Source organism: Mirounga angustirostris, unplaced genomic scaffold (genome assembly GCF_029215605.1).
Source record: "Mirounga angustirostris isolate CCGP_5_RB_7025 unplaced genomic scaffold, mMirAng1.0.hap1 SCAF_15, whole genome shotgun sequence".
NCBI classification, from domain to species: Eukaryota; Metazoa; Chordata; class Mammalia; order Carnivora; family Phocidae; genus Mirounga; species Mirounga angustirostris.
This window is the reverse complement of record NW_026991723.1, coordinates 87,738,630-87,760,553: the sequence shown is the minus strand read 5'-3', so window position 1 is coordinate 87,760,553 and position 21,924 is coordinate 87,738,630. Positions and strand designations below refer to the sequence as shown.

Genomic DNA, 21,924 nt, shown 5'->3' with positions numbered 1-21,924 from the left:
TTTATAATCTGCTTTTACACTTGGCATATTTCTATGCACTCATTTTAAGTTATTCCCAATTTTACTGGGGAAACAGGTCTAATCCAAACTTCTGGTCTTAAAATTCATTTACACTGAGCTAAGCCCCTGCCCTGTCGGCACCAGCCACGGCCCATGAGAGTCTCTCCCACATGCACGGTGGTGCCTGGGCCTCGGCACACACATCTGGAAAGTGGCTGAGGGCTCGGGGCAATGCCACTTTCAAATTCAAGCTCCTTCTTTCACAAGCTGGGTGACCTTGAGCAAGATACGTAAATCTCTCCGAGCCTCAATTTCCCCAACTTGTAAAACAAGGTCGCCGTAAGGATCACACAGGTAAAGTGTGGCAAGCGCGCAGTGAGGGGCTGAAGGCACAGGTAGTGCTCGGTCGAGGGGCAGAGAGAAAAATCCCCAGCCCCAGGCACCTGCCCCAGGTCAGGGGCTCAGTCACTCACCGTCTCCTGTGCCAGACCTCAGAGACCAGCTTCTGGTAACTTTTGCACAGGGCTGGCTTCTTGTCTGTGCGCACCAGGCCTCCGCACTCCAAGAAGAACTGGGTCAGTGGAGGGCTAGGGGCAGGGAGAGAGCCGGCTTAAAAAAGGCACTGGTTAGAAAGAGCTGGTTGGAGGGCGCCTGGGTGGCTCAGTTGGTTAACCGACTGCCTTCGGCTCAGGTCATGATCCTGGAGTCCCGGGATCGAGTCCCGCATCGGGCTCCCTGCTCGGCAGGGAGTCTGCTTCTCCCTCTGACCCTCCCCCCTCTCATGTGCTCTCTCTCTCTCATTCTCTCTGTCTCAAATAAATAAATAAAATCTTTAAAAAAAAAGAAAGAGCTGGTTGGAGAAGCAAAAGCCGGAGGGGCATATTGTTGCCCCTGAACCAGAAATGCCTGCAGATGACCTGTCACAGGGTGAAATGTGTCTCCCCAAATCCACATGTTGGAGACCTCAGAAGGTGACTATATTTGGACACAGGTAATTAGGTTCAAAGGAGGTCCTCAGGGTGGGCTCTAGTCCGATATGACTTCTACGAGTCCTTCTACGAGGAGGAGGTTTGGACCCAAACACGTCCAGAGGGAGGATGACGTGAAGACACAGGGAGAAGGCAGCCAGCTAGCAGTCAAGGAGCGAGGCCTCCAAAGCAAGCCCTCCCCCTCCTCGCCCGCGCACCTTGACCTCAGACTTCTGGCCTCCAGAACTGAGATAGAATAAATTTCTGTTGTTTAAAGTTTAAAGTACCCTGCCTGCCATGCTTTGTTATGGCCACCCTGAGACGCTAAAACAGCCCCCTTCCCTCTCCCAGGGCTGCCGAGCTGCCGGCTTCAGGTGCCGTGGGGTCAGGGGACGGCTGCTGCCTGATTAGATAGAGAACAGTGCCTGTTCTTCCCGCCAGCCCACTCTGCGGACACCTTCCCCAACCTGAAGGCATCTTCCCTTTTCCTCAAGTTAACTTATCTCATTACTTGAGAAACACATATTCATGATAGAAACACTGGAACATCTAGAGGTTGGCAAACAGTAAGAGACTTTAATCCTACCATGTGAGGACAGCTACTCGGAAGATTTTAGGGGCATATCCTTCCAGACGCTCCCATGCACACATCCCCCCCTCCTTCACATATGCAGGCACTGAATCCCTACCAAGTGGGACATCTGTGTGCCAGGCACAGGAAATGCCCTGGCCTCACCGAGTTAACAGCCTATCCTAGGTAGAAATTAGGAATTTCTCCCCCAAATGGGATTGTACCACACAAAGCTTCAATAACCTCCTTCCTCCCACTGGCCATATTCTGACCCCCTCCCGTTTGATAAATACTGTCCTGCACTCACTGTAAAACCGGCCTGTAAATGTGGACCACTGGGGTGCCTGGGGGGCTCAGTCGTTAAGCGTCTCCCTTCAGCTCAGGTCATGATCCTGGGGTCCTGGGATTGAGCCCCACATCAGGCTTCCTGCTCAGCGGGGAGTCTGCTTCTCCCTTTGCCCCTCCCCCTGTTCATGCTCTCTCGCTCTCTCTCAAATAAATAAATAAATAAATAAATAAATAAAATCTTTAAAAATAAATAAATGTGGACCATCAAATCGTTCTCCATAAATAATGGGCTAGGAACATCCCCCTAGGCAACGTGCTCCACATCTCAGTTGACCTTCCTAGGATTAATTCTGGCCGGAGGGACTGCTGGGTCAAAGGACACGTGTGTTTTTAGGGCTTTTGAGGTGGATCCATATACACGCATCTGTGGGTAGCACACACAGCCCAGCTTGGGGGCTGCTGCTACCTCCAGGGCACCTGGCGACAGCTCCAGGCCTCCCAGCTCCCAGGTGAGGTGACAACCTACCAGTTGGACAGGGCCTGCAGGGCAGCGTTCATGTAGCAGGAGTTCCCGAGGTTCTTCATGCCCGTGAGGCCTAGGAACCAATCACGTGGGGGAGGGAAGGTGAGCGCCCTGCCCTCCCAGATGAGCTGTGGCTCCCGAGCCCCCGGGACCCAAACAGGGGAGGACATAGATGGCTGGTGTTCCACCCCAGAAATCTGCCAAGTAAGTTAATGTGCTTCCCGCTCATAATAGCTGTGGGTACCTGAGTGTTTCATACGGACTCCTTTGCCCTCCACCCAGCCGGGCCCAGCGTCTGCCCTGCACAGCTGAGCCCAGGGGCCGAGGGGCACCGGCCTGCCCAGGGTCACACAGCTGAGGCAGGGAATGAGGACTGGCAGGCCGCGAGGACTCCGCCGGATGGCCGGCACTCGGAGGGGAGCCACCGCGCTCTACGGGCCTTCAGGCTGTGGGTCAGGCTGCCCTTCCCTGTGCAGTGCTGAGGCCCCCGGCCCAGCCCCACAGCGCCCCCTGTTCCAGGGTCAGCTACCTCGAGGCTTCAGGTCATCATCCTCTGACTCGGACTCTCCTTCGTCGGCCACGGCAATAGGGACAGCTTTCAGCGGGTGGGAGGGCGGTGGAGAGTCCTGCGTGGAAGACTCTGAGTGAGGAGTACGGGGAGGTGAGGCGGGAGGGGTGGGGGTCCGAGGCCCATGTGCCCCCCAGGAAAGGAAAGGAAGCCCAGCCCCCAGCCGTGAGCCTAAACTGAGTCAGCCCATCTGAGCAGAGGATACCCTGGAAAGAGACGGCACTGGTGGCCTCAGCCCGGGAACTTGTATTCTATTTACAAAAATAAAAAATTATCTTAATTGTCATAAATTTGGGGAAAAAAAGAAACAAATAACAGCAGACAACACAACTTTCCTGAGACAACCACTAGAAGTCTATACACAGCTATGTAGATTTTTAACTGTTAATACACACAGGCCCCCAAAACAAGATACTGTCCATGTACTATTTTATAGTCTTTTTGTAAAATATCATAAACATCTACCACGTTTGCAAACGTATCCCACAAACACTTAGGGAGCGCCTACCACGTGACGGTCGCTGTGTCACTGTGGAGGAGGCAGGACACACGGCAGCTGACCAGCCCGACAGTGGCGTGCTGACCCCAGCCCGAGACTGCCCTCCACGTGCGGGCCTGCCGGGCCCACCACCTTTAGGTGCTGCACAGGGCCCTGCTCGGCGCCTCATCAGGGGGGTTTCCAGGCGTTTTCCACAGAGAATTGCACCGCAGCGACCACTGGGGATTCCCTTGGGATACGTCTTAGAGCTGGGGTGGCAGGGGCTCTCCATAGGCCCCAGGCTGGGCTCCCACAAGCCCTTGCACACAGCCTCCCCGCAGCCTGCAAACTCCCAAAGGGAGGCCCTTCCCATGAAGACCTGTGTGTCCTCAACACCCCTTATGGGCCTTGGCCCAGAGCTGGGGCTCAGCAAGCATTTGGGACCCACCAATCCCTGCTCCAGCGACGCCTGGGTCACAGGGCCCTGCCCTCGACGTGTGTCACCACCACCTGCGCTGACCCTGCTGCACCCCCTTACCGGCTCCGAGACCCTGGGTGAGGGGCCTGCTGGGGGTGCTGCCAGCTTCCACTCCAGGAACACCTCCTTCTCACAGGCGTAACACCACACCCGGAATGTGGTCAGGTTCACTGTCAGGTTATGCTTTTTCGCCTAGAGGGCAAGACCCAAACTGAGGTTGAGGATACACTGGCCCAGCAGGAGCCCCGCGGCTGCATCGGGGCGGCCTCGGTAAGAGGCGCGGTCAGGACAGACGCCTGGAAGCTCTCGGCATCTGCTCATCCTGCAGCAAGGAATGCCCAGGGCTGCCGTTGACCAAACACATGCACATGCCACAAGCATATGCTTGCACCCGCATATCAGCTCTTGCTTCTTTGCAGCAACCCTGCTGCGCTTATTCCTATTTTAGAGACGTAGCCACCGAGGCCCAGCGGGGGCAGATGGAGCTGGGAGGCTGCTGGAGCCGGGGCTTGAATTCTGGGCCATCTGCCCGCGGGACCCGCGCTCCTGGCCACGGCACTCACCTGAGCATGAATGGTGCTGTGGTCAGCGAAGGATTCTCCACAGCCAACATAGGGGCAGGAGACCTGCGGAGAGAGGGAAGGAGCGAGGATCGGGGCTGGCCCGTCTCCACCACGAGGACCCACAAGCGACTGAGGCCCTGCCACCACACAGGACAACAGCTGTATATGCCCTGCGGTTCCAGCTGGACAGGACGGCTACCATGACAGCTGCCCCTGCCCTCGGAGTAAGGTGGGCAAGGTGCTCTGGGCTGCTGCCCTCCTGCACAAAGCCCAGGTAGGGACACAGTGAGACGTGGGCCAAGCTGAGGCCTGGCTGCTTGGCGCCCAGACCCTCTCCCTCACTCTGGCGCCCTCTTGACTTGGGCCCGGCCCCTGAGACATCCAGGCTGTGTCCCCACCTGAGGTTTCCAGCAGTGCCCACCAGAGACGGACGCTCCCAGCCCAGAGTCTAGACCAAGCTCCACACCCCCAACAGCGACAAGGATGCCTTACCTGGAGACAGGCCCACAGGTTGGGTCCAGTAACACCACACGACTGACAGACTCCCTGTGGGAGAGGAAGAGCCAAGTGTGAGCAGCCTGGAGGAGCCGCTCCAGCCGGAGGCACCAACGGCTGGACTCCAAAGCTCTCCACTTAAAGGCATTTTTGCCTCAGAAAGGCTTTCACCAGCCTGCCAATCTAAATGTCCTTCTTCACAGGGCACTTCAGACTTTACTGTTTGAATTTTATTTCGTTATGTGCTACAAAAACATTTTCCTCCGTAAAATCATTTGAAACTTAAATCAATGGACCCGTTAATATGCTCTTTTATCGTGCCCTCTACTCTCCCTTTCTGTGTAAGCCTCTCTCCCCATCTTGACTCTGGGCTCCATGAAAGAGGGGCGGTCTGCTTTGTCTACCCCCCTGACTTCACAGCGCCTGGTACAAACTGGCAGATCACTACGTCTGAAGACCACAGAAAACACCGAGGTTTCTGGTCTTCTGGTTGACAGAGCCTGCTTCTTGTCCACCAGTATCTCCCCTTCTTGCTTTAGTAACAGAATGTGTGGATTTGGGCTGAGCACATGGCCAGCCAGCTGCAGACTGTTTCTCGGCCCCCACTGTGGTCACGGGGCTCAGTTCTCATCAACGAGATGACAGTGAAAGTGATATATGTCACTTCCAGGCTGTGCACCCCCCTAGCTCCTTCTCCTCCTTCCACTGGCTGGAATGCAGATGCAAAGCCAGGAGCGGACCTTGGACTCAGAGATGAAAGTCACATGTTGGGAAAGGCAGGGCCACCCTGCCATCCTAGCTAGCTCTGGACTATTCTATGAGAAAAGGAAATGTCTACCTCATTTAAGATACTGTATTTCAGGGTCTCTTTGCTACAACTTAAACCTGCCCTAATGCCTGGGTGGCTCAGTCGGTTAAGCATCTGCCTTCGGCTCAGGTCATGATCCCAGGGTCCTGGGATCGAGCCGCACATCGGGCTCCCTGCTTGGTGGGAAGCCTGCTTCTCCCTCTCCCTCTACCTGCTACTCCGTCTGCTTGTGCGCTCTCTCTCTCTCTCGCTCTCTCTGTTAGATAAAATAAAAACTGTGCCCTAAAATAATCTTGTCTGTACCTGTCTAGAACAGCAATTCCAGCTAAGCCTCCAAAAAGCCCAAGGGGCCTCCATCAGCTGAGGTGAATTCTAAGTGCCAGCTCTGACAGCAGTTTCAACATGGGGCTCAGCCAGAGCAAGAGGGATACCTGCTGAGGATGACCATGGCTAAGTTTATCATACATGGCTCACGTCATCCCCACCAGTCCGTGCAGCATCTCTTTTGTTTTTTTTAAAGATTTTATTTATTTATTTGACAGAGAGAGACACAGCGAGAGAGGGAACACAAGCAGGGGGAGTGGGAGAGGGAGAAGCAGACCTCCCCGCTGAGCAGGGAGCCCGATGCGGGGCTCGATCCCAGGACCCTGGGATCATGACCTGAGCCGAAGGCAGACACTTAACAACTGAGCCCCCCGGGCACCCTGTGCAGCACCTCTTTTGGACAGATGAGGAACTGAGGCTCAGAGGTCCCGCCGGGCTATGGAGCAGGCTTGGGACGGGGAAGCTGGGGAGCCTGGGTCGTTGAGCCCCCCATCGGGAAAGCAGGCCTCCCCCTCCCACACTTCCTCGGGAACTTCTCATTCTCACGAAGCCCAGTTTGTGGCCATGCCTAAATATGGGCTCCCCGTCAGGCTGAGGTGAAGAAGGTCGGAACTGAGGTCCGCGGTCAGACGGGGTCTCCCGCTGGGGGTGCTGCGGGCAGCAGGTGATCCATCAGTAGCCCCTGACCTTCCTGAATTTGTCATCTCCTTTGTGATTTCCTGATTTCACAATTTACTTTCATCTTCTGGGGTTTCCTTTTCCTTTCAGTCATTTGAATAACGAAAGTATCCTACACTTTTTTTTTTAAGTAGGCTCTGAGTCAACCTGGGGCTGGAACATACAACTCTGAGATCCAGAGTCGCATGCTTTACCTACTGAGCCAGCCAGGCACCCGGTATGCTTGTTTTAACAGTTCAGATGACACACACATGTTATACATAATTTGAAGTAGAGGATATAACGTGTAATAAAAATATGTGCCGGAATAATCTGAAACATGTCCCTCCATACTTTCTTCTGATACAAATGCATATGCGTATACTTAGGGGAGGGGGTGTGATTTTAGGAAAAATCAGATCATACTATGCATGTTTCTGCCACCTTTGTATGGTCATCTTCCTGAGTCTGCACACAGACATCACACCTCGTCCTCTGCAATGATCGATTGCACGGTGCCCCGCGCTATGGGCTCAGCACAACTGACCTGTTCCCTTCTTGATGAGTATTCAGACTGCCGCCGGTTTCCTCCTCTTACACATGGTGCTCAATGAATACTGCTGTATTTGTATCTTTATAACTGGTACTTACATTGCTGCTGGATAAATTCCCAGAAGGGGAATGGCATCCCCGAAGGGACAGGAATGCCTACCCAGCCCCACCATGTGTGTGGTCTCCTTCCCTCCATCACTGTCAGCTCTGATCCGACCGGCTTGTGGTTCGTCCGGCAGATGGAAATGCCATCATCTTGCTCTAGTCAGCAATAGCCCCAACCACTCGTGAAGTTAAGCATCTTCTTTCAGAGGTGTCTCGGCCATTTGCATCTCCTCCACCCCGACTGACCTGTTCAGAGCCCTCCCCCTTCTGGTATTTTAAAACAATCGTCATTTTGTTTTGTAGGTTCCTGGATGCTCAGAGCAGGGTGGAAGACATGCTCCCTGAAACACAGGCCTGAGACATCTCCAGATGCCCCTCCAAAAGGCTGCCGTGGGCCAGCCCAGACTTTCCCTCCTTGCTCACGTCTTTGCCCTCAGATCCCCCTATTCCTGCCTCCTCTGGAGGAAAATCCCCTCGGTCTGTCTTATTTATTTCTCTGTGCAGACTCAGAACCCAGCGTTAGACAATGCAAATATTTGCACCACAGCCTTGCTCGGCCCCTCCTCCAGATCACAGAGAAGCGAAACTACTTCAAAAGAAGCCACAGGTCCTTTGAAGGCCTGATCCCTCCTGTGGGCCCAGGCTAAGCCAGCTCAGGCCAAAGGCCACCCAGGACCTGCTGGTGGAGGGAGGCTGAGGGACCAGCATCAGGTGCCCAGAAAGAAGAGCCAGCAGTGTGTCTAGGAATCTGACCCCAGACCCCATTCCCGGGAGTGTCCTCCACACACTCTTCTCCACCCCCCCACCCCATCACCCCCCACCCCCTGGCACACAGCGGCACTCCCACGAGGCCATTCATCACAGCATCACATTCACCACATGCGAAGAGCCGTGGTGTCTGCCCAGAGCGGCTGAGTTATGGGGTCCATACAACGAGATACCATGCAACGCCAGGGCTAAGAGTGAGAAAACTGTCTATGTACCAGGATTGAAAGAGCTCCAGGATACACTGTCCGGTGAATAAAGCAAGTTACAAAAGTGTCTGCAGCATGCTACCTTTTATGGAACGAAGGGGAAATGAAAAATAAGCATATTTGCATAAAGAAACTCTGAAGAGGTACAAAAGAAACTCCTGTAAGTGGCTCCCTAAAGGGGGGGCGGGGAGGGGGAGCACAGAGGCTGGGAGGGGGACTTCTTGACGCTGGTATTTTTATATTGTTTGATTCTGAACCACAGGAAAAGTATTGCGCCGATTCAAAATATTTTTCCAGACAAAGACACATCCTCCCCACTCAGAGTGGCCCACCTTCTTGCTTTGGGCCTGCCCAGGGCCCTCCTCAGGTCACATGTGTCAAAATGTCCATGGACTCTCAAGGCGTGATTCATGCCCTGCCCTGGAAAGGCTCTGGGCACCCGCTCCAGCAGCTAATGCACAGAGCATTAGCGGCTCCCAGATGGAGTGAGCTAAGTGATAATTAATGGCCATTAGGATGCAGACCCCGGAAGGCCTCGAGCAGACACCAGCCCTTCCATTTACACAAAAGGCTAACCAGAGACTCTCGGAGAGTTGGTTCTTCCACCACCTTCAGAAACCTCTGTACCTCAGGAAGGCAGTGCCCCTGGGCATGGGCCCCAGCCCCGGAAGGTCTGACCCTTTACCTTAGATTTGAACAGCAAGTCCTCCTTGGTCACCTCCCCTATGGAGTCAAGGTGAGGGCAAAGGTCCCTGGAGTCCCCCATTCTGGCCTGGGCTCACCTACGAGAAAACGCAGGGAGACTGGGTTAACGGCAGCCTCTGGGGAGGGAGGCATGTGGTTACTGGCTCAGTGCACAACTTTGGTCTCGGGCCCTGGCTCTGCCACACATCGGCTGGTGACTCGGGGAAGCCACGTAACTACTCTGAGCCTCACTGTCCTTCTCTGAGAATTGGGTGTGACGGTAACATCGACCCCAGTGGATTGCTCAAGGACTCACAAATGGGTACGTGTAAAACTGGTAAAACGTAAGTACCGTGGGGTGCACCACCATCAACTCTACCGGCTGGGATACCGTACGTACTGCAGACATGCCAAAGATGTGGTACCGCTGGGGGAGACTGAGTGACATTTGTGGCAACGTCCTGTGAGTTACAATTATTGCCAAAGAAAATGCCTAAAAAGAAACCACTGAATTTGCTTCAGCCACCCAAAAGTTTAGCAGAAATCGCACCCAGGAATCTGACTGTTGATTCTAGCTCCAAACTGTTGCCCAACAAGGTCCAAACCAACCAAAGATGAAGTGGAGCCAAGGTGGTTGGATCGAAGGCAGAGGCTGCGTGTCCACCGAGAGAGGTAGACCCCCAGCTCTCCTGGAAGGCCCCTCCCCACCAGAAGTGGCCAGCCAGGGGACGACGAGCCCAGGCTCCCAGCCAGAACAGCTGTTCCGGGGTGCTGATAAGGTTCCAGGTAACACACTAAGTGGTCTCCATACATTAGCTCATTACAAACTCCCCCAGCCATCTTCCAGGCAGCTGTGATTAAGCCCCTTCTACAGATTAGGAAATAGGGGTTCCTTCTTCTCTCAGGTCTCACAGAAAGGAATGCGAGAGCTAAGGCTGACCTGCAAGCTGGTCAGACTCGTAAGGCCCCACCTGTGTTCGCTCTCTTTTTAACTTGGGAAAATGTAAACATAAGCAGCAGACAGAACTGCATGGCTCACTCCCATGTACCCATCACCTAGCTTCAGCCCTGAGCCCTGAGTGGCCAACCCTGCTTCAGCCCAACCTCCCACTTCCTCTTTTTTTGCAGCAGATCCCAGATACCACCTCATTTCATCTGCGCATGTTCTTCTAAAAGATAAGGACTTGAAAAAAGAAAAAAGACAACCACAGTTCCGTTATTTCACCTAAAAGACTTTCCTCCTCGGTCCGTGCTTCAGACGGGCAGGCTGTGGGCCTACCTCTGTGTAGAGCGCCACCCCCAGGAAGCAGCTGACATCCACATTCTCCGTGGACAGCTGGCAGTGGTGGGGCGCTGCGCTGGCTGGGGTGAGTGCAGGCCTCTGGCAGGGAACCTGGGGGGACAAACCAGCGCACTTCATGCAGCTCTGTTATTTCAAAACCACTCTTCGCACCAACCAGGGGCTGAAAATAGGCCCGAATTCCTCCTGGGAGGGGCAAGTGAATTTTTGGACATTTGAGGCATCCACGGGCTGGACAGGCTCCTCAGTCCAACCACGGGGACAGTAAAAACACTCCCAGGGTAGCTAAAGGCTTGTGCAGAGCTGGCAAATAGGGCCAGCCCCTCCTTGGGGGTGTTGGACCCTTCATTAGCCACTGCTGGGCATTACCTGTGATCCCCGAGAGCAGAGACCTTCAAGGGTCTGTAAGAGAGGGCCACAGGGCTCTCCAGCTAATGCTCCCTCTGGCTGCCACCACCTGTTAACCCTCTGGACGGAAGGCTCAGCCCCTTCCACGCATGCCCGAGACCCTCAGATCATCCTTGGTGCCTCCCAAGGATCCTGTGCTGCTCAGAACCCCTGGCCCCCAAGTCTTGAGCAACCCCAGGCTAGAGGCACAACTGAGTCCATCCACGTGTCGCCACTGCCCCCCCCTTCCCTGCTGGGCCACAGTCCCCCAGATGTGGGCAGTTCAAAGAGAGAGAGGCAGTTAGAAGCTAACATTTAAAATGGTCACATGACAATGATGGGCTCAAGGTTCTAAATTCCAAGCCTCTTCACTCAAAGCCAGATTTTTAGGATTGTTGTTGGTTTTTTTTCTTTTTTTTTTTCATTTCCACTGAGGTCAAGTGCATCGCATTGCCAAGCTGCAGTACGGTCAGGAGGCTGGGAAGAGAGGGGAGGGAGTGTCTTTGGTGTGTGGCCCATCTCTCCAGCTAGATGGCAGAGCCAGCTTATGAGCCTGATGCCCAGTGCCATGAGCGGTGCCCAGGACAGGGATGATGGCAACGGGCCCATCTGGATTCACATGTGCAATCAGACTACTTAAGTTCCTCCAACTTCAGATAGGGGGAAAAAAAGAGAGCCCTGTGGCTAACAACCCTCCATGTACCCTCATTGCCCCTGTTTTACAGAAGAAAGAGAACTGGAGCTTGAGTAACTAACTACAGGACTTGGCCAAAGTCAATCCTCAGCTAGTCAGTCACGCGTGGGTACTCGATCAGATTGTCTGGTACAGAGCCAGGCTCTGAATCCAGGTTCGACAAACCTTGTCTATAAAGGACCAGGCAGTAAATAATTTAGGCTTTGTGGGCCGTGTCAATCTTGATCACATATTCTTCTTTGCACTTTTTTTTCTTTTTACAATGTATTAAAACTATTTTTTTTTTAATTAATAGCTCCAGGGTTCTGCAAGATAACCCAGGACCTGCTGCCACAGTTTGCTGCCTCCTGTTCTAAATCACTGTGCTGTTGGGGCCTCACCAAAATACGCCCAGATCACTGACATTCCACATCTCACTGCACACAAATCACCAGTTTAAATAAGGCAAATAGCGAAGAAGAGTCCAGAGGGTTAACGTGGCTCCAGATTTTTTTCTAAGTAATCAGGGTATGTGCAAAGACAGAATGACAAAGATATGCGCTGTTTATAATGGGGGAACTGGATGTAATCTGAGCGAACGGCAACAGGCACTGGACAAATAATGATACAACCACACTGTTGTACCGTGCGGCCATTAAAAATGTAAATATTGAGGGACACCTGGGTGGCTCAGTCGGTTAAGCGTCTGCCTTTGGCTCAGGTCATGACCCCAGAGTCCTGGGATCGAGTCCCACATTGGGCTCCCTGCTCAGCAGGAAGCCTGCTTCTCCCTCTCCTGCTCCCTCTGCTTGTGCTTTCTCTGACAAATAAATAAAAATATTTTTAAAAATGTAAATATTGAATCTTCCTATGCACGGAATTAAATTAGATCTAAATATGTGAAGAGATACACCATGTTCGTGGACTGGTGTACTCAATATTAAGATATCCATTCTGGGGCGCCTGGGTGGCTCAGTTGTTTGAGCGACTGCCTTCGGCTCAGGTCATGATCCTGGAGTCCCCGGATCGAGTCCCGCATCAGGCTCCCTGCTCGGCAGGGAGTCTGCTTCTCCCTCTGACCCTCCCCCATCTCATGTGCTCTCTCTCTCAAATAAATAAATAAAATCTTAAAAAAAAAAAAAAAAGATATCCATTCTGCCCAAATTGGGCTACAGATTCAATGCAATCTCAATCAAAATCCCAGCAAGCTTTCTTGCAGAAATTGTCAAGCTAATTCTAAAATGTATACAGAAAGAAAGACCTGGAAGAGCCCAAACAATCTGGAAAAAGCACAGAGTTGGAAGACTTATAACTTCTGACTGAAGACTTTCTATAAAGGTTCAGTAATCAAGTCAGTGTGGCATTGGCTTAAACAAAGACATATGGCTCAAGGTAATAGACGCGAAAGTCTAGAGTTGGACCCGCACGTAATGTGGTCGAATGATTTCAAAAAAGGTATTGTTGATAGGGGTGCCCGGGCAGCTCAATGGATTAAGCATCTGCCTTCAGCTCAGGCTGCGATCTCAGGGTCCTGGGATCGAGCCCTGCATTAGGCTCCACGCTTAGTGGGGAATCTGCTTCTCCCTCTCGCTTGTGCATGCTCTCTCTCTCAAATAAATAAAATCTTAAAAAATAAAAATAAAAAAAAGTACTGATGTAATTCAATGGGCAAAAGACAGTCCTTTCAACAAAGGCTCTCTGTATGGGGGAAAAATGACCTTTAACCCACCTCACATCATACACAAAACTTATTTAGACATGGATCATAGACTTTATGTAATTGATGGTCAATAAAGTGTTTAAAAGTTCTTCCCTTTCTTCTTGTTCTTTTCCGAGGTTCTGGAAGACTCAGGTTATTCTAAAATACATCCTCGTGGGGTGCCTGGGTGGCTCAGTCGTTGGGCGTCTGCCTTCGGCTCAGGTCATGATCCCAGAGTCCTGGGATCAGGCTCTCTGCTCAGCGGGAAGCCTGCTTCTCTCTCTCCCTCTCCCCTTGCTTGTGTTCCCTCTCTCACTGTCAAATAAATAAATAAAATCTTTAAAAAAAAATTAAAATAAAATAAAATACATCCTTGAGATGCCCCGTTGGCTTTCTCATTTTCAAACTGACAACATCTTCCCCTAATTCTTTTTCCTCTAGTTCTTCATTTGCTCGTGGCGCCGCTGGAGCTCAGCTTCAGAGCCCTTCGGTTTTCCACCTTTGCCTCTGGCCTTCACATTGGTCACCGGCTGCATCTGCGGCTCCTCCGCCTGAGCCACGCGTTCCCTCCTTCCACGTGTGCCGGAGGCCTCCGGGCCTTCCTGCTGCTGCGCATCTCAGAGCATACGTGATCGGTGACATCTTTCAAGTCTTGCGCATGTGTTCTTAGCAACACACTTCTTAGGACTGTAAAACCCCCAACGTTCACCGTTCTCAACCCCGGCAGCACCCTGCCTTCCTCCGACTCTTCTGTCCTTCACTTCATTCACACGATTGCTACCCGCCACAGAGAGAGGTAAACAGTCCTTCATGTTTTCAACAAGCTTTCTCTCTTCCTCATCTTCTGTTTCCAGAAATTCGTGTTTTCTTTCTTTTTTTTTTTTTTTAAGGTTTTATTATTTGAGCAAGCGAGCGAGAGAGCACAAGCAGGGGGAGGGGCAGAGGGAGAGGGACAAACAGACTCCCCACTCAGCGGGGAACCGGCCATGGGGCTCGATCCCACGACCCTGAGATCATGACCTGAGCCGAAATCAGACGCTTAACGACGGAGCCGCCCAGGTGCCCCAAAACCACCTCTTTGGATTAAAACTCTGCACTGTCCCACCTGTACAGTCTTGTTTATTCTGGGGGAAGCGCCTGTATGCTCTGGAGACAACAAATCTATGAGGAAGAGGAGGTGATTAACATCCACGTTCCCAATCTGGATTCACCTGCTGCCGCAATGTGAGTTCAAGCCCCGTGTCCACCAATTTTGGGTACACTTGGTTTGGGAGCTTTGCAAAGCCTGCAGAGCCTCTGAGGTCCGTCTTTGTAGCCAGCAGGGTACTGCTGCAGATGCGCCTCCCCCAGCGGGGGTGGACCCACGCCACCCCCCATCCCTGATCCCTCCACCACCAGCCCCAGCACGGCCCCGGCTGCCAGTTCTCCTGACTTCAGACTGAACGAGAGCAAACATTAAAACTCTAGAACTTCTAGAGGAAATCCTAGGAGAGAATCTCTGCAACTCTGGAGTCCACAAAGGTCTTAGAACACGGAAGGTGTTCTTTATAAAAGGCAACATTGAAAAACTGGACTTTCTCAAAATTAAACATTTTTCTTTTCAAAAGATGCTGTTAGGGGAATGAAAAAGCAAGCCACAGCCTGGGAGAAAATGTTCACAGTACATGTATCTAACAAATATCCAAAATACATAAAGAACTCTTACAACCCAAAGAAGGATAAAGTGTCCAATTTTGTGAAACGGGTGAAGGATGGAGCGGGTACTTCACCAGGTAAGAATGGCCAACAAGCACACGAGAGCATGCTCAACATCGTTTGCAAGATAACATCTCACAGCACCAAGAACATCTAGAACTAATAAAATCTTCAATACCAGGGGTTGCTGAAGATGTGAAGGAATTTGCCTATATTGATAGGACTGTAAAATAATATCAAAAGCTGGAAAATAGCCAGGCAGATTCCTACAAAGTCAAGCACACACTTATCACATGAGCCTGCAATTCCACTGTTGGATATTCACCCAGGAGAAATGAAAACATACCTCTACACAAAGATTTGTATGCAAACATTCATGGTAGCTTTATACGTAACAGCCCAAAATTGCGAAGACCTCCCAGTGTCCAACAACAGGGGACTGAAGCCAACTACCATTATATTCATACAATGGGACACTACTCAGCATCAAAAAGAACCCTGGATATGCACAGCAACATGGGTCAATTCCAGACACGTTAAACTGAGCAAAAGAAGTCAGATATAAAAGAGCACATACTCTAGGATTCTCTTTATATGGAATTTCAAAACAGACAAAACTAACCTAAGGTGTTAGAAATTGGGACAGTGGTTGTCTGGGGCAGAGGGTGAGGCTACACTGTAAAGAGGGAACTTTCTGTGGTGTTGGAATGTTCTAGATTTTGATTGGAGTGTGATTTAGCCAGGTCTCCATACCTGTTAAATCTCAGGAACTACATCTTTAAAGTGCATGCATTTAGGGCGCCTGGGTGGCTCAGTTGGTTAAGCGACTGCCTTCGGCTCAGGTCATGATCCTGGAGTCCCTGGATCGAGTCCCACATCGGGCTCCCTGCTCAGCAGGGAGTCTGCTTCTCCCTCTGACCCTCCTCCCTCTCATGTGCTCTCTCTCATTCTCTCTCAAATAAATAAATAAAGTCTTAAAAAAAAAATTAAAGTGCATGCACTTTACTGTATGTAAATTATATCTCAATAAAGTTGATTAAAAGCCCTTATTTTTTTTAAAGATTTTATTTTTAAGTAGGCTCCATGCCCAATGTGGGGCTTAAACTCACAACGCTGAGATTAAGAGCCACATACTCTACCGACGGAGCCAGCCAGGAGCCCCTAAAAGATTTTAAGTAATCTCTATCCCCAAGGTGGGGCTTGCTTTTCCCCAGGTCCCTGAGAGAACACTGGGGAAGCATGACCTCCATCCCTTGGGGGCTCTCCAGACCCCCAGGGTGCGAACAGGACACCTGAGGCCCATTTTAGAGAGGGGGCAGCATCTGAGTGGTCCCAGAAGCTCCGAGAGAGGAAGTGCCTCAGCTGCTACCCGAGTGGCTTGAAAGGATAACCTTTCATCACGTGACTCATTCACTTGAAGATCTGCTCTTAACGCCTTTGCTTTTGCCTCAATAACTTCCGTGTTGGATTAAAATTTTTCATCGCCTCCCCCTTACCCTGAAAATAGAAAAAGGCTTTTTGTGTAGTTTCAATACAATTAATATACACCTCTGTAGAAGCTGGAGAACACTGACAAACATAAAATGGCATAAAAATCACCTGTGATCCACCTGAGGGTGGGGGTAAGATGGTTACTGTGTTAGTCTTGTTCATGTGTAGGAATGCCTAATTTAAAAAACGAAACTAGAATATAACAGATACAGTTTGTATACAAGGTTCTTCTGTTTAGATCACGTACATTTCTCCTGTCAATAAACTTCTTTTCAACAACTTCATTTTTAATGGCTGACTAATGTCCCACATAGAATTTAAGCTACACCTTACTTAGTCGCTTTCCTACTCTTGGACACTTAGGGTATTTGTGTGTGTGTGTGTGTGTTGCCATTATAAATAAGGCAGTGAGAAATATTTTGAAATATAAATCTTTGGACTACATCTTTGATCCAGGAAAAATTACTAGGTCAAAATGTATGTGCTGGGGGCGCCTGGGTGGCTCAGTCGTTAAGCGTCTGCCTTCGGCTCAGGTCATGATTCCAGGGTCCTGGGATCGAGCCCCGCATCAGGATCCCTGTTCGGCGGGAAGCCTGCTTCTCCCTCTCTCGCTGTCTCTCTCTCTGTCAAATAAATAAATAAAATCTTTAAAAAAAAAAAAATGTATGTGCTGAAGGCTCTGGATACACACTGACCAATTTCTCTCTAGATCCACTATATAGATTTATCTGCCTACCACCAGTGTATGAGCATGCCCAACAAAGGAAGTTTGAGGTTTACTAACATTTTTTTTCAAAGCTGATGTTTAAAAACAGTTTGTAGGAAGGGCAAAGTTGAGCGGTAGTATTGTAAACTTTGGGTGTTTACTCTTCCGACATAGAACCTGAAACGTCAGAAACACCTGGTCTATAAGGTCTGCACTCCACTTTTCTCTGCTGCCTAGAAGCTTTCACTTCATTTTATCTTGGTACCCAACTGGCTTGGCTTGGGGTAATGTAACACACGCCAGGTTTGGGCCCTGCCCTTAACCCCAGGGTAGCTATACACAGCCACCAGGGATGCGATCATTACTAGCCAGCCACCTTTTCCTGTGCCCTTCCCCTGTGTCGGCTGCTTCACATACGTTAGCCCTGGGGCTGACCCTAATTCCAGAAGGCAATGAGATAGCTAGCCCTGCGTTCAGCTCCTTGCTGGTCACTTGCAAGCTGTGTGTCTTTAGGTAAATCAGTCGCCCCTCAGTTTCCATACCCGTGAAATGGGGGCAAAGATGGCAACTAGGGTTATGGGAGGGTGCAGGGAGACAATGCATAGGGAGGATTTAGCATTCTGATCACGTGGACTTCCAGGGTTGCTCAGGGTCTGTATTTACCTGCAAAGCAAGGACGCTCAGAAATGTTCTGTGCTATAATTTGTGTTACTGGCCATGTTTTATAGATCAGGGGACTGAGACAGGTGGGGATGTGAGTCACACGCCGAAGGGTGCCCCCCATCAGCTTTTCAGCCTGGGCTCTGTGGCCCAGGACAGTGCTGACTCTGACCAGGCACTATGCCCAGTGCTTCTCCTACACTCTTCACGTAAGGAAAGCTGTTTCTCATTTTAGGGAGGATGAATGGAGGCCCAGACACAGGAAGCCATTTGCCCAAGACCATACAGTGAGGAAGCGACACAGCAAGGAAGGAACCAGGCTGTATCTGCCTTCACAGCGCTTCCCATTCTTGCCTTTGTGCAAATAATTGGAGTGCACCCAGCAGGCACTTAATAAAAACCGAAAGAAAAAGAAACCTATGCTGCCGAGGGAGCTGGCTCTCAGGAACAGGCCCCTGAAAGCAGCTGTGCTGCTGGGAGTCAGCAAGGTCCCTCCCTCTCCCGACTGGCCATGCCAGCCTCTGCTCCTGGGGCACAGAAAGCTGGGGGAGGGAGGCCCTGGCAGGTCTGGCTCAGAGCCCACCCATTGCAGGCCCCAGTGAGGCTTCCGAGAGGGTTCAGCCTGAGGGAGGGCAGGCACTTTTCCCTCCCTGGGACCTGCAGCAAGGAAGGGGGAAAGTGCCCCCAGCCAGTGGGCGGGCGGGCAGGCAGGCAGCACCTCTGGGCCTGGCATCAGCCGCTCAGACCAGGCCTAGGGTGCCCATTACTCATCATTTTCCTGGCAGTTCTGGCCACCTCCTCCTCCCAGCTAGGAAGCCAGTTCCTTAGGACGAGAGAGGGGTGCTGCCAAGTCCCCACTAACACAGAGAGAGCCACTTGCTCTGATCCTTATTACACCAGCCATCCCACACTCCACACACCTGTCCACACCCCTCCATGACCCTCTGGCCCTCAGAGCATGAGCCCTTTCCCTCCCCCCTGCCTTCTTCTCTCTGCCCTGCTTCCAAGCAACTCCATTTCTCCTAAAGCCCAAATATATCCCTTCCGTCAACCCAGTCTTAATTCCCTAAGAATCCAACAACCTCCTGACTCCCAAGCAGAACCCTCAGCCTCCTCCTGCCTTGACAAATCTTGCTTCCCCCACACCTCTGTTCTCCCACACCTCCAGTGCTCCTCATTTGCCTTACCCACCCTACCCACCCCTACCCTGAATGGCCCCGTGTACTGGAACTGACACTAACAGACCTCACTGAATCCTTACCACCATCCTGGAGGGCAGGCAACAACTGGGAGCTAAACCCATCTCCTGCCTGCCTGCCCATCACTGGAGGAGAGGCTGAGGCTCAGAGAGGTGGAGTAACTGGCTGGAGGTCACACAGCTACTGAGCTGCTGATCCAGAATTTGACCTTGGGACTGCCCACCCTGAAGTCAGTGCTCTGAACTGTCAGCTCCACAGTCTCCCCAACAGCCCCAGCCAGCCTGGAGTGGGGATGATCTTTACCTCCTCCAAGCCAAACACCCACATTCGGAGGGCAGCTTCCCCTGGCCTCCTTCACAAGAGCCACTTCTGAGTCATGCTTCACAAAGCATTTTCTGCTCAACTTAAACTCCTGAAGTCTACAATAACACCTCTGAAGCCTGGCACTGCAATTTGTCCCAGGCTCTAGAGGAGTCAGTTAATTGGAGAGGGCATGGCTTTGGGGCCACCCCAGGCTGGTGGTCTTTGGGGGTCAGCAGGCTGGAAGCAGTGACTGGCCCCAGTCACTGAGAAGCCACAAACCCTAGAGTGCGTAAGTATAAGCAGAACTCAGACTAAGACCCCTAAAACCGCAAAGCAGGAGAGGGTCAGAGAGGTTCACGCCAAAGGTCACACAGCCAGTAAATGAAAGAAGAGGGACTCCGGTGGGGCAAGAGACTCTGAGAAGAGAAGGCTCCTGCCCAGAGTCACAAGGTAAGGTGGCAGAACGGGGGATTGTACTGAGGGTCAGGACCTATAACTCAGTCCACTGCTTTATCATGTTACCGACCTAATCCCAAATGAGAATATACCAATTTAAATTTGCAACTCAATACCCCCTCCCACTCGTAATTCCCTTGCCTTGTTCTATTTCCATACCACTCATCACCTTCTAATATACTTTACATACTTATGTTATTAAAACCTAAAGTCCAGGGGCGCCTGGGTGGCTCAGTTGGTTGAGCGTGCGACTCTTGATTTCGGCTCAGGTCATGATCTCAGGGTGGTGGGATCAAGCCCCGCCCTCAGCGTGGAGTCTGCTTGTCCCTCTCCCTCTGCTCCTCCTCTTCCCCCCACCCCCTCCTCAGCTCATGCTCTCATTCTCTCTCAAATAAATAAATAAACAAAATCTAAAAAAAAAAGAAGAACCTGAAGTCCACTAGATCAGGGATCTTTCATCTCTTTTGCTCCCTGCATACTTCAAGCACTTAGAACAGTGCCTGCTCTATATAGTAAAAGCTCAGTGACCATCTGAATAATTAGTCCAACAAACTTTTACTGAACACTTACTATAGCCAAACTGCAAACTACAATTGCTTTGCTGCATCCCAAATCTACCTAGACATTAATGTTCACTGAACCCTGAAACAAGCCAGGCTCCAGGAAGGAGCTCGCAAACCAACCCAAAGTCAAGCCAAACGCGTAATTTCCTTAAACAACTAAACTCTCAAGCCTATAGCATGACACATCTCTGAACTGAAGAGAACCCACATTTCCCGGAGGCTCCCTCTGAGAAGCAGTTTCATCTCACCCCTCAAAAAAGGCCCAGCAAGACTTAGAGGGTCTGCAGTCCCTTAGCCTGGCGACCCACTGCCACATTCACAGCTGCTACGTTTCCAGCACAGCTTTTGCTAAATAGGTCACAGTGAGATCTGCCACAGCCCAGGAGGTGAGTAGCACTGGGTACTCTGGCCCCCGGCTCATTTGTACCAGATGCTCCTTCCTGGGATGGCAGAAGAGAAGAAGGGTCCAGAAATGTCCTTGGCCTTCTGGCCCTCTCCTTGATGCTGTCCAGTTCCTCCTAGTAGGAGGGCAGCTGGGTGGGCAAAATCAGAGCTACCTCTGAAAGGGTGATGTCTGCAGACACGGACTCCCTGGGTTCCTGCAGCAATTCCCTGGGAGCTTCCCCTTCAGCCAGCAGGGACAGGGTGTCCAGTGATTCCCAGGTGCATCTGGGGTTGGTTGAACCAGACTGCAGAAGGCAAGACTTTGAGATTTTAATATACGGCTTTCGATCAAAGCCAAAAAGCTGTTCCAAGAAGTCCTGAATTCATTTGTCTCAGTCCAAGGGAGAGAACAGCAATCTCAGGAGAGACTGTTCCAGAGAAAAGGAAGGCATTCCAGAAGTGCTGCCCTGCGTCTGAATGGTCTTCCAGAAGAGGAAACCAAAACAGTCTCCGTCAGCCCCTCCCCCCAGCCAATGAGCTATAAGAACAGCAGCTGCAGCAAACATTTACTAAGCTTCTACTGTGCTGGGTACTGGGCATAACCTGCAGCAGACGTGGGCCTGCCACTGATCCCTGCCCCACCTTCCAGCTGTGTAACTTCAGGCACTTACTGCCTCTCTGAACCAAAGTTCTCGTTTGCAAAATGAAAAATAACTCGATCTACTTCATAGGATTGCTGTGGGAGCTCACCGAGATAATGCTTAGCCCAGTGCCTGCCACACAGTAGCGCTTAATACGAGGCAGTGCTTTCAAAGAAAAGCACTGGCCTATACTGAGAAAAGGAAAACTATTTAAGAGGTTCCTAAAAGTCCTGTAAGCCAGCATTGATATATTTACTTATTTCCTAAGCGTTCGTTGATGCCTGTTTGTTTGTTTTCAAATAAACTAAGCCTCACGGCATCCTCGGGGTGGAAAGGGCGGAGGGCAGAGCGACAGTCCTCGTGACAAAGGACGAAAACAAGGCCCCTGAAGGTCCGGGGAGGCGGACGGCAAGCACACGAGGAGGGGCCCTCTCCCCTCAAAACCCTCCAGGAGTAGGTTCAAAACATCGGACGCGGGGATGAAGTGGCTGGAGGCCATCATTAGCGGGGCAGTCGGCGCCAGGGCTTTAATTCACCACTGCTAAGAAGTGGTCATCTTTTATCCCTAAAGAAAAAAATGCACGTCAGGGCCCAGACCCCGGGGGAATAAGTCAGCGCCCCGAGACGCCACACTCGTGCTTTCAACGCTGGGTCAGGCCCCGCAGAGATAAAAGAGATGGCGGCCCCCGTTCCGGAGAAGCAACGAGCCCCCCAGGGCTCCAAGTGGGGCA

The 21,924-nt window shown here is 51.4% G+C and overlaps 1 protein-coding gene across 9 annotated transcripts in view; it reads right to left on the bottom strand.

The window, feature by feature from the left end:
• The window catches only part of USP20 (ubiquitin specific peptidase 20), a 40,699-nt gene that overhangs the window by 18,448 nt on the left and 327 nt on the right, over positions 1 to 21,924 (bottom strand). For 3 of the 9 annotated variants that reach the window (XM_045883328.3, XM_064579165.1, XM_045883331.3), the window contains exons 2-9: positions 10,262 to 10,429; positions 9,038 to 9,134; positions 4,930 to 4,983; positions 4,438 to 4,500; positions 3,935 to 4,066; positions 2,880 to 2,976; positions 2,354 to 2,423; positions 474 to 587 (exon numbers count right to left, since the gene is read on the bottom strand). In XM_045883328.3, the coding sequence (XP_045739284.1) occupies positions 474 to 587; positions 2,354 to 2,423; positions 2,880 to 2,976; positions 3,935 to 4,066; positions 4,438 to 4,500; positions 4,930 to 4,983; positions 9,038 to 9,118 (611 nt within the window). In that variant the 5' untranslated portion in view covers positions 9,119 to 9,134; positions 10,262 to 10,429. Of the gene's footprint in view, positions 1 to 473; positions 588 to 2,353; positions 2,424 to 2,879; positions 2,991 to 3,934; positions 4,067 to 4,437; positions 4,501 to 4,929; positions 4,984 to 9,037; positions 9,135 to 10,261; positions 10,430 to 11,036; positions 11,201 to 21,924 lie in introns of those variants that run through there. The other 6 variants (XM_064579166.1, XM_064579167.1, XM_045883332.3 and 3 more) reach the window with 4 other exon arrangements.